Source organism: Rhineura floridana, chromosome 8, assembly GCF_030035675.1.
Source record: "Rhineura floridana isolate rRhiFlo1 chromosome 8, rRhiFlo1.hap2, whole genome shotgun sequence".
NCBI lineage: Eukaryota > Metazoa > Chordata > Lepidosauria > Squamata > Rhineuridae > Rhineura > Rhineura floridana.
The window spans coordinates 132,455,435-132,467,526 of NC_084487.1; the positions used below are offsets into that span (position 1 = coordinate 132,455,435).

The window sequence follows — 12,092 nt, forward strand, 5'->3', positions numbered from 1 at the left end:
CCTCTGGCAGAAGAGCAGAGCAGAAGTGGCAGTCTTAAGTGTATGTTTGTGCATGCCTAAAGATGTGTATGTGTCTTGTCCATAAGTGCAGATAGTGTCTGTGTAAGTGACTGTACTTTGGCCATGCCTGTCACCTGGAAGGGTTGGCCAACACTCAGTGCAGCCCTCAGGTTAAAATGTGTTATCTACCTCTGCTCTATCATTACATTGATGTTGGAGAAAAGACCATTGGGCCACCAACATTTTGCACATAGTAATCACATAGCATATGGTTTTCTGTTAGCAGTGCATTGCTGCCTGCGAAGTGCTTTGAAATTTGGACTCGAACACACAGTGAAATGGAGCATGTTTGGGTGAGCAAGAGAGTTCCTTGAAAGGAGCTCTCTCATGCACCTGTATCAAGCTGGATTACTTTCCCTTCACATCAGCTGATGCAGGGAGGAGGAGTCAATCCTGCTTAGGGCTTCTCCCCTCAGCATTGGAGTGAGGGAGAATTTGAAGCTGTTCCTCCCTGCAAAATGGGCCTATTTGTGTTGTCCCTCCCCCTCAGCTGCCTCTGCCTTGGCCTCCTCTCCTCCTTCAGTCCCTGTCCTACCTCATCCTGTCATCTCACTTCTGCTGCCCATTCTTCCTCTTCTGCCCCAGGCTTAGCCTCTTCCTCCACTCCCTGCCTCCTCCTAATTGTCATCACACTGTAGATTGCAGGGCTAGCTCCATCTGTCGGTAGCCATTACACCGTGATGGCATTATTATACAAATATATATTAGAGGAGAAATAGCAGGAGATAAAGAAATAAAAAAGCCTCTCTCTCTGCCATGGTTCAGTTTATTATGAGTTGGGAGTGGTTCACACTCTTTGACTGGATCTTGTTTTATTTGTGCTGTTCATGTAATGTGACACACCAGTCTCTTGCATTTTTGGTCCTTTTGATCTCGCTTTGTATGGACAGTTTCCATCACTCCCACACCCCAGCCCACTCCCTTCTCCTTTCTTTTATCTGTACCTGTGTGTGTACGTGTACACACACATCCTCTCCCCCTCTCACATTATGTAATACATATCTGCATATAATCTGCCAGTTGAGAATTAACACGTTACTTTGCTCTAATGAAGGGGTCTCAGGTCAACAAAAACTTACTTCACATACATTTGTTAGTCTTCGAGGAACTACCTGACTCTTGTTTTTTCTGGAGCAAATTAGTATAGCTACCCCTCTAGAATTTAAAACACATGGCACTTGTATGATTTGATATTAGAATTTGTCATTCACTTTATGTTAAACTATTTCTAAACAAACTAAACTATAGGGGGGGAAATCCCCTGATGTTTCTAGTAGCCATAGTTAGTTATTACTGTTTCCTGTGGAAGTACACTATGAGCTGCTTCATATATAACATTAAGCTAAACCATGGCTTAGTGTGAGCACAAGAATGTGAGGGTTCCTAGAGAGGAAATTGTGGGTGCTGAGCTTCTCCTTGGTCCTCCTGCTTCTGTGAGCTAAGCCACAATTTTAAGCCCTTCCTCTTTTCCTGTCCAATAAACAAAAATTGTATAAATTAAAGAAATTATGGTTTGACTTAGCATGTCATCTGAACTGAGGATTATGATTTGTCTTGCTCAAAACAAAGCATGAGCTGTAAATCAAAGAACAAACCTTGGTGACAACTCATAGTTTTTCTGGAGTGAGACAAACCATAAGCCTGGGTTCGGACCACACACTGCATCACATCATGGCTTAACTCATAGCAGCACTGGAGGAGGAGCAAAGCGACTTTAGTCTCCTCTTCAGGAGCCTGCATGCTAGTGCATTCTCACTAAGTCATAGTTTGGTTAGCATTGCATGCAAACCACCTTTCTCTATATTTTATGTTTTGTTGGATTTGGAATGAGACTTTTGAATATCTGACAATGGTGGCTGGTCCACTAGACCTACTGGGCACAGCCCTACCAAGGAGAATATAAAGCAATTTTTACCCCCCCATCTCAAACTCACACATTCTTTCCTTTCATACATTTTATACTTCCTTAAACTTACAGAAGGCTGTTGGAGGCATTTCTAGTGTTCTCTGGCCAATCAGCTGCCTGCATCATTTAGCTAAGAGGTTCCTCCCATATGTCTCTGGACAGAAAAATCTTGTGACTGACATTTCAAGTTTAGGAGGATTGCCAGCTTTTTAGCCCTGATTGTGAAGGCAACCTCTTCCTCCTCTTGTTATGAGGACAATTCCAGCTCAGTATGGGATGAGTAGGGCTGTCATGAAGTACAGTCCAAGCATGTTCAGGGCCCTTTCTTTGAAGGCCACACCCGCACAGCCTTAACTAAGCCCCAGAACTGTTTGTCTTCCCTGATCAGCTTTCCCTGATCAGTTATTTGCTTATTTTTATTTTAATATATCTCGATTTCAGCAAAGCTTTTGACAAAGTGCCCCATCATATTCTGATTAGCAAGCTAGCTAAATGTGGGCTGGATGGAACAACTATCAGGTGGATCCACAGTTGGCTCCAGAATCGGACTCAGAGTGCTTATCAATGCTTCCTTCTCAAACTGGGTGGAAGTAATGAGTGGGGTACCACAGGGCTCGGTCCTAGGCCCAGTGCTGTTCAACATTTTTATTAACGACTTGGATGAGGAGGTACAGAGCACGCTTATCAAATTTGCAGATGATACAAAATTGGGGGGCATAGCTAATACCGTGGAAGACAGAAACAAAATTCAAAGGGACCTTGATAGGCTGGAGCATTGGGCTGAAAACAACAGAATGAAATTCAACAGGGATAAATGCAAAGTTCTACACTTAGGAAAAAGAAACCCAATGCACAGTTATAAGATGGGGGATACTTGGCTCAGCAATACGACATGTGAGAAGGATCTTGGAATTGTCATTGATCACAAGCTGAATATGAGCCAACAATGTGATGTGGCTGCAAAAAAGGCAAATGCTATATTAGGCTGCATTAACAGAAGTATAATTTCCAAATCGCGTGAAGTATTAGTTCCCCTCTATTCAGCACTGGTTAGGCCTCATCGTGAGTACTGCATCCAGTTCTGGTCTCCGCAATTCAAGAAGGATGCAGACAAACTGGAACAGGTTCAGAGGAGGGCAACAAAGATGATCAGGGGACTCAAAACGAAGCCCTATGAGGAGGGACTGAAAGAACTGGGCATGTTTAGCCTTGAGAAGAGAAGACTGTGGGGAGATATGATAGCACTCTTCAAGTACATGAAAGGCTGCCACACAGAGGAGGGCCGGGATCTCTTCTTGATTGTCCCAGAGTGCAGGACATGGAATAATGAGCTCAAGTTACAGGAAGCCAGATTTCGACTGGACATCAGGAAAAACTTCCTGTTAGAGCCATACGCCAATGGAACCAATTACCTAGAGAGGTAGTGGGCTCTCCGACACTGGAGGCATTCAAGAGGCATCTGGACAGCCATCTGTCGGGAATGCTTTGATTTGGATTCCTCCATTGAGCAGGGGGTTGGACTTGATGGCCTTATAGGCCCCTTCCAACTCTTCTATGATTCTATGAAGTGCTTTAAGATTACAGTTGATTACTGTGACCCTAGGCCCCCTTCCTACTTTGTGCTGTCCTACTCACTCACTCTCCACCCGCTTTTCACATAACAATATAAAGCCCTGTTAGATTTTCCACCTCTTCCCATTTTCTTTTGGCCCCTCCAGTCCTTTCCTCAATTTTGTATCTTCGTTGACTTCTTTTTTACAGACTTTTGTTTCATTCTTTTTTACTCAACCTACAACAAGACTTTGGTCTCCATGTCCTTGAGCTCCCTCAGTTCCCAGTCACTCTTCTCATTCAAGCTTGGCAGTTTCAGAGTTATTCATTTTGTTCACTAAGTAAAAAAGCATACTAAATTAGGGCATCAGAAATTTTTCCAATGCAAAACTGAAAATATTTCAATGCAAATTATCTCAATTTGCATAGGAATATTTCCAGAAAACCCACATCCTTGCTTTAACTCTGTGTGAGATTTCCTCCAGCCAAACTAGCCTTTCACTTAGCAGAAGTTGCAGTATTGGGCATTGGCCCATTTTTTATATTAACTTAAGAGATGTGGTAGCCACTGATTCTTAAAAGCACATGGACAGAGTTCCATATTAGACAGTGTTTTCATGTGTTTGGAATAACTGAGCAGAACTTGATCTTTGTTCTCCAAAGTGCTTAGCTGTCATGGTTAAAGCTTGTACAGCCACACTACAACTGCATAGGTGCTGCTGCATAAAGCAGTACCCACAAGATTCCCAGGGGTTCAGTTCTAGTTCTAAGTGCAAACACATTTTGAGAATGTCCATGATACCATAGAGTCTCTCTCTCTCTCTCTCTCTCTCTCTCTCTGTGTGTGTGTGTGTGAGAGAGAGAGAGAGAGAGAAAGAGAGAGAGAGAGAGAGAGGTCTGCAAGAAGCAACAGACAACATTAACCAATTATAGTAACTAGATATTCCACTGAATCTTACAAAGACATGGACAACTTACACTATTCTTTCAATGCCAGCGTTATTATTTGAATGTTTCAGAACTGCTTCTTCGGTTTGGGTTGGCTCTGATATTCATTCTAGTGGTGAACATAGAAATAGCTACAGTATGTGTAAGGAAAGCTATATAACATTGGTAGTTTATGAAATGGAAATGGACTGCTCCAAGTCAATCCCGACTTGTGGCGACCCCATGAATAGGGTTTTCATGGTAAGCGGTATTCAGAGGTGGTTTATCATTGCCTTCCTCTGAGGCTGAGAGGCAGTGACTGGCCCAAGGTCACACAGCTTCATGGCTATGTGGGGATTTGAACCCTGGTCTCCCAGTCCAGCACCTTAACCATTACATTTATAGGTACTCTAAAATAGCATCACGACAAGCCCATGAGATACTGTAGCTAAAATTTCATTTGCAGGATCTATGACTGAAAAAAAATGCAATGTATATAATCACTTATTAGACCCTAATATGTACATAATGCCATTCAGTTCAAGGTGAGGTTTGTATTGCTGCCCTGGGCTCCTTCTGGGAGAAAGGGCAGGACAGAAATGTAATTAATATATGAGACCTTCAGAATTGTTATTGATGTTTCTAGACAAAAGGAAAATAGCTCATCTTTCTTTTTGTTAGACAAATAGGAGAGAATTTGATTGTTCCTGGTGGAGTGAAGACCATTGAGACCAATGGGCTAATGGTTATCCCTGGAGGAATCGATGTCAATACTTATCTACAGAAGCCCTATCAAGGCATGATTGCTATTGATGATTTCTATCATGGCACAAAGGCAGCTCTAGCAGGAGGCACTACCATGATCAGTAAGTAGTGGAATACCCAGCACTTCATAATTGAAAGGTTGAGGATGTTTTCCACTCATAGAAGCATTATAGAACTGTTTGCTGTCGTGTGCCACATAAGGCTAAACGGGCAAGTCCAGACTGTCCATAAAATACAGTAGCAGATCAAGTCAAATGGCTTTAATGAGACGTGCAAATGGGTTATCTAGACTGAAGGATGCATGCAGACTTCTCGTTAATGGAAACATTAGATTTTTTTTTCTGAATACATTTATTACTACTGGATACATCATTACTACGTTATTATTATTATTTCAATTTATTAGTCCCTTGACAAGCAACTTATAGAATTTAAAAGCACAAAGGATGGCATAAATTCTTCTATGATGAGCTTCCGCCGGGCCTTGAAGACCTGGCTCTTCAGGCAGGCTTTTGGGGTGGGTTAGGTTTTTACTGTCATGGTTTTAAATTTAACGTTTTAATGTATTGTTTTTTTATCTTGTACGTCGCCCAGAGTGGCTGGACAACCAGCCAGATGGGCGACTAATAAATTTAATAAATAAATAAATAAATAAAATAAAATAAAAAATGAGCAATGTGTTACAGTAGAAACCATATAATAGCCTATAATTTAAAAAAGTACAAACCAGCAGACAAAATCATTATAATCTATTGAATGACTGAGAGAAGAGATGTTTTTATTTAATACTGAAAGGATGTTAAAGATAATGCCCAGAGGACCACACTGGGGGGAGCATTCCCAGGCAAGGAACCACAACTGAGAGACTCCCTCCCTTGTTGCACTTATCCAACCCCCCCTCAAAGGGGGCACCCAGAGGACCTCAGATGAAAATCAGAGGGTCTTGGTAGGTTCAAATCAGGAGAGGCATTCTTAAAGATACTGGAAGACTATATCTTGATTTGGAGACTAACAGCCAATGCAACTATGTCAGGATCAGTGCTGTATCATCAGTTCGGCTCAAGCCTGTCAGCAGTTGGGTGGCTGCATTCTGCACCTATAGCTTCTGAACCATCTTCAAAGGCAGCTCCATGTAAAGTGCATTGCAGTAATCCAGTCTTGAGGTTCCAGGAGCACAGATTACTGAAGGCAGGTTATCCCTCTCCATAGTAGGACCACCACCCTAAGCTGCTAGAAGGCACTCAGTGCCACTTGTGTCTCAAGTATCCCCAAACTACAGAGTTGCTCTTTCAGAGTGAGTGTGACCCCATTTAGAGGAATCTGCACGTCACCCTGCTGGACAGGAGAACCACCCACCAGCAGCATCTCACTCTTGTGTGGATTAAGCTTCAGTTTATTGGCCCTTATCCAATCCATTATGGCAACCAGGCACTGGTTCAGCATATCCGCTGCCTCACCTGCAAAAGATGAAAAAGCGAACTAGAGCTGCATGTCATTAGCATACCGATAACACACTCCAGAACTCCGTATAACTGTACTTAGCCGTTTCATTTAGACATTATCATAATTTCAGTAAAGCACTTTACAGTTCTTTTTACTGTGTTATCACACCAACTTTGGCTGGTTTGTGACCCTATTTAGAAAAAAATGGGCCTTAACTCAGATTACTGTAATATGGTCCATGTGGGGCTGTTTTTACTCTATTAGGAAACCAGTTGGTACAGAATATATTATACCAATTCTACACAGGTTACACTAGTTGCCTGTTTGTTTCTGAGCCCAATTTACAGTACTGGTGTTTGGCCTTGAAAGCCTTTAACAACTGGGCACCAAGTTACTTGAAGGGCCACCTGCACCCATATGAGTTTGTCTGGGCTTTAAGATTACTTCTGAGAATCTGCTCTCTGGCCTGTATTAGTCTGATGTGTCCCAGGGACAAGGTCCTTTCGGGGGTGGCCCTGCACTTATGAATGCTCTCCCTTGGAAATATTTAAGAAATGACATAAAACATTTTATTTTAGTCTTTTTATTATTTGCATTTGCTTTTACAAATTGCTGCTTATGTTTTAACAGCTGTTCTGTTTTAAGCAGATGTCTTCCTACTACTACTACTACAGTAGGGCCCTGCTTTTTGGCAGATACGGCGGCTTTCAATTAGAGTAAGGCCCCACTCATATGGTGCTTGTTGCGTTTTTATGGCATTTTTCGGGCATTGGGCACCATTTTATTGAGAGTTCCGCTTTTCAGTGGGTTTCGCTTTTAGGCGGGGGTCTGGAATGTAACTCGCCGTATGAGTGGGGCCCTCCTGTGCTAGATTTTCTTTACAGCCTTGAAGGGACAGTTGCACCCTAAAAAGTGGTTTATAAATCAAGTAATAAATAAAATAAATAAATCTGTTGGTAGTGGCTTGCTAAGAGTAAGGGTGTTTTAACATATATCCTTTGATATGGGTAAAACTTGACAGAGTCTATTAAAAATTTCTTTGAAAAAGTGCTGCAGAAGTAGGCAGTGAAGCTGGAGCAGAAGAATTTGTCACTGGGCAGGTAGGTGGGCAAAGGAGCTTGTTACTAGGCAGAGAGGAAGGAGAGGTGTGTGAAAGTGACAGCGAGAGTGATTTCCACACTCCTCTGTTTCTAGCTGGGCAAGCAGTGGGGACAGAGCAAGACAACAAACTATGATTAAGCCAGACACCAGTGTGGACATAACAGACCACAGCTAACACATTCCAAGTTTCTTCAGCTGTGATTTAGGATCATAGTTTGCTGGCCAAAAACATATTATGATTGGTTGGTCTGCTGAGGTACAGCAAATCAGACAAACCAGGGTTGTGCTATTTTTTTTTATTTTTTATTTATTATTAAATTTATTAGTCGCCCATCTGGCTGGTTGTCCAGCCACTCTGGGCGACGTACAAGGTAAAAACAGTACATAAAACAGTTTAAAAAATTAAAAAACAATAAGAACCTAACCCACCCCAAAAGCCTGCCTGAAAAGCCAGGTCTTCAAGGTCCGGCGGAAGCTCATCATAGATCATTTGGGAGAGAATTCCATAGGGTGGGGGCCACTATTGAGAAGGCCCTCTCTCTCTAGTCCTCACCAGTCTAGCTGTTTTAACCGGTAGGATCAAGAGAAGGTCTTCTGAGGCTGATCTTGTTGAGCGGCATCCCTGCCGATGCTGGAGGCGCTCCTTCAGATAAACTGGGCCACAACTGTATAGGGTTTTAAAGGTTAAGACCAACACCTTGAATTGGGCTCGGTAAACAACCGGTAACCAGTGCAACTCCTTCAACACAGGAGTGATGTGATCTTGCCGGCGGCTACCTTTAATAATGGTTTCATTTTACTTCCAAAGTGGGCAACTGTGTTCAATGGCACGTAATGGCTAGGGATGCACATATCCAGTAGGAGATGACATGTTCATTCTGGTTTAAGTCAGCTCAGTGTTCTGTTTTGGAGAAAAAAAGGAGGTGAGATCAAACTAGCTATTCCTTGCTCAGAGAAATAACTTGTTTTTTTCAACTGTTGGAAAACAATGTACCAATTAAACCAGAAACTTCAAAACCTGATTGGTTTAATGTATGTTATGCTATGTTTTATTTCTAGGCCGCCTTTCGGCCAAATAGGCCCCCAAGGCAGCTTACACACAAATAAAAATACAAATACAAAATACAAAAAAACCCAAAACAATTTACAAAAAAAAAAATTGAACTAACAAAGTCCTAACATCTCTAAAAAAAACAGGAGCAGCAAACCAAAAGCATTCACCTTCCTGGTAAAGGGCAGTCCCCAGAAAAATGTTTTCTTGATTTATTGTATTTATTGTATTTATATATTGCTTGTTTTTTATCTTTTTGTACACCGCCCAGAGAGCCTTCGGGCTTAGGGCGGTATATAAATTAAAAAAAAAAAAAAGTAAGAGCAGGGGTGGGGGGCAAAGCAGGTGGAAAAGCATGCCCCTTGATGGTCCCAGCACAATCTCATCCCTGCAGCAGCACGACTCAGCCTGCAGCTCCTCCTGATAAGGCCCAGGCAGAGGGGTGGGGCAAGGCAGGTGGAAATGCTTGCCCCTTGATGGTCCCAGCACAGTCTCATCCCTGCAGCAGTGCGTCTCAGCCTGCAGCTCCTCCTGATAAGGCCCAGGCAGAGGGGTGGGGCAAGGCAGGTGGAAAAGCTGTATGTTGTGCATCTGCAGGTAAAATATGGACTGATGTTTTTTTTTGCCATGTAACAAATGCTTCATCTTCGTTGCAGTTGACCATGTCCTTCCTGAACCAAGCTCCAGTTTATTAACTTCATTTGAAAAGTGGCATGAGGCAGCAGACACCAAATCCTGTTGCGATTATTCTCTCCATGTGGATATCACCAGTTGGTATGATGGAATCAGGGAAGAGTTGGATATACTGGTCCAAGATAAAGGTTAGTAATAGTCTGTCAGAATGGTGAGACGAAGGGAGAAAAATAGGCTTATAAATTGGATTATAAATTAATTGAATATTGGTTCACTTTGTTCTTTTCCTGTGCGATCCATCAGAATTGGATTTTATAGCTTGTGATGTGTGGATGCTTTAGCCAGATAGCTCTTGGGCCAGATAGCTTCCTGTCCCAAGATCCAACTACCTGAAAAGAGCCAGATCTAAGTAAAAAGTAAGTAAAGTAAGTAAAATTTAATTTTTGTGTCGCCTATCTGGCCGAAGCCACTCTAGGCGACGTACACATTGAAATTGATAAAATACAATATAAATACAGAATAAAATACAATGCAGTCAACCATAATCATTTTAAATAGCAGCAGTATAGAACAATGTAGGGCAATCAATAAACAATTTAAAACAATCATAGAAAAATTAGCCCACCCCGGGGATCCCGAAGGCCTGTCCAAAGAGCCAGGTTTTTAAGGCTCGGCGAAATGTATCCAGGGAAGGGGCATGGCGGAGATCGAATGGGAGGGAGTTCCAGAGAGTGGGGGCGCCACTGAGAATGCCCTCTCTCTAGTCCCCACCAACCTAGCTGTTTTCGTTGGTGGGACTGAGAGAAGGCCCTGTGTGGCTGATCTAGTCGGGCGGCTTAATTGGTGGTACTGGAGGTGCTCCTTCAGGTAAACTGGGCCGAGACTGTATAGGGATTTAAAGGTTAACACCAACACCTTGAATTGGGCCCAGAAAACAACTGGAAGCCAATGTAGATGAAATAACACTGGCGTGATGTGATCACGGTGGCGGCTGTTTGTAAGCAAACGAGCCGCCGCATTCTGCACCAGTTGTAGTTTCCGGACTGTTTTCAAGGGTAACCCCACGTAGAGCGCATTGCAGTAGTCTAATTGAGAGGTGACCAGGGCATGTACTACCAGTGGGAGCTGATGAATTGGGAGGTAGGGTTGCAGCCTCCATATGAGGTGTAGTTGATACCAAGCTGCCCGGCTCACTGCCGAAATCTGAGCCTCCATGGACAGCTTGGAATCAAGAACAACCCCGAGGCTGCGGACCTGATCTTTCAGGGGAAGTCTCACCCCATTAAGCTTCAGGTCAACAACACCCAACCTTCCCCTGTCACCCACAAGTAGCACCTCGGTTTTATCAGGATTGAGCTTCAGCCTGTTCCTTCCCATCCACCCACTCACGGATTCCAGGCACTTGGACAAGGTCTCCACAGCCAACTCCGGTGAGGATTTAAAAGAGAGATAGAGCTGCGTGTCATCAGCATATTGGTGACACCGCAGCCCAAAACTCCTGATGATGGCTCCCAGCGGTTTTACATAGATGTTAAATAGCATGGGAGAGAGGATAGAACCCCGTGGCAATCCACAAGTGAGGGGCCAAGGGTCTGAAACCTCATCCCCCAATGCTACCTGTTGGTGCCTGTCAGAGAGAAAGGAACGGAACCACTGTAAAACAGTGCCTCCTCTTCCCAGTCCCTCCAGGCGATCCAACACCAAGGCTGTTTCAGTACCATGTCCAGTCCTGAAACCCGATTGATATGGATCCAAATAATCCGTTTCATCCAAGTGTGCTGACAACTGGCTAGCCACCACTCGCTCAATGATCTTGCCCAAAAATGGCAAGTTCGAAATGGGGCAAAAGTTGTTCAAGACTTGGGAATCCAAGGAGGACTTTTTTAAGATGGGTTTTATAATTGCCTCCTTGAGGGCCGATGGCATTACACCCTCCTTCAAGGATACATTTACCACCGCCCTGATCCCTTCGCCCAATTTCTCCTTGCAGTTCATAAGGAACCATGATGGGCAAGGATCAATCAGGCAGGTGGTAGGCTTCACCGTTGAAAGTACCTTGTCCACATCCTCAGAAGGAAGAGGCCGAAACCGATCTCACTGAACCGGATTGCAACTGGTCAACTCTGGATCCTCTACTGCATCCACAGTGTACGGAATTGAGTTCTTCAGGTGTTCAACTTTATCGGCAAAGTGCCTTGCCAATTTGTCACAGGAAGCCTTAGAATGCTCCAAGGGTTCCTGAGTGACTAAGGAAATGTTCAGGTTGCTCCCAAGAATGTGTGTGCATACAGAGGAACTTCAAGGGAGTAATGTGAATAATCTTGCTGCATCATCTTCCTCTCATGATCACTGCTATAGTGGGATGGCTTTTTAAAACACAAATTGCTGTGTAGAAGTCACCCTGCTGCTGTGACTGTGGGAGTAATAATAATGACAGGGAGAAGGGCTGGGCCAGGTGGAGTACTCAGCTTTCTCCCTAACAAGTATCCATATATGACTGACAACACCATGAATGTGCAGGGGTGTGTGCAATGACAACATCAGCCAAGATGGCAGGTTAATTGCCATCTGACCCCAAACCTACATTTAAAATGAAAAAACAGCATTAATACTGAGGATTGAATACAAATTAATATAAGTGATATCTTGGTGCTC

The 12,092-nt window shown here is 43.3% G+C and overlaps 1 protein-coding gene across 8 annotated transcripts in view; it reads left to right on the plus strand.

Moving 5' to 3' along the window:
* Positions 1 to 12,092, plus strand: part of CRMP1 (collapsin response mediator protein 1) — a 124,991-nt gene that overhangs the window by 12,484 nt on the left and 100,415 nt on the right. For all 8 annotated transcript variants that reach the window (XR_009757623.1, XR_009757624.1, XR_009757625.1 and 5 more), the window contains exons 3-4: positions 5,126 to 5,310; positions 9,461 to 9,625. Coding sequence is in view for 4 of the 8 variants with exons in the window: in XM_061582552.1 (XP_061438536.1) it covers positions 5,126 to 5,310; positions 9,461 to 9,625 (350 nt within the window). In the remaining 4 variants the exon portion in view is untranslated. The remainder of the gene's footprint in view (positions 1 to 5,125; positions 5,311 to 9,460; positions 9,626 to 12,092) is intronic.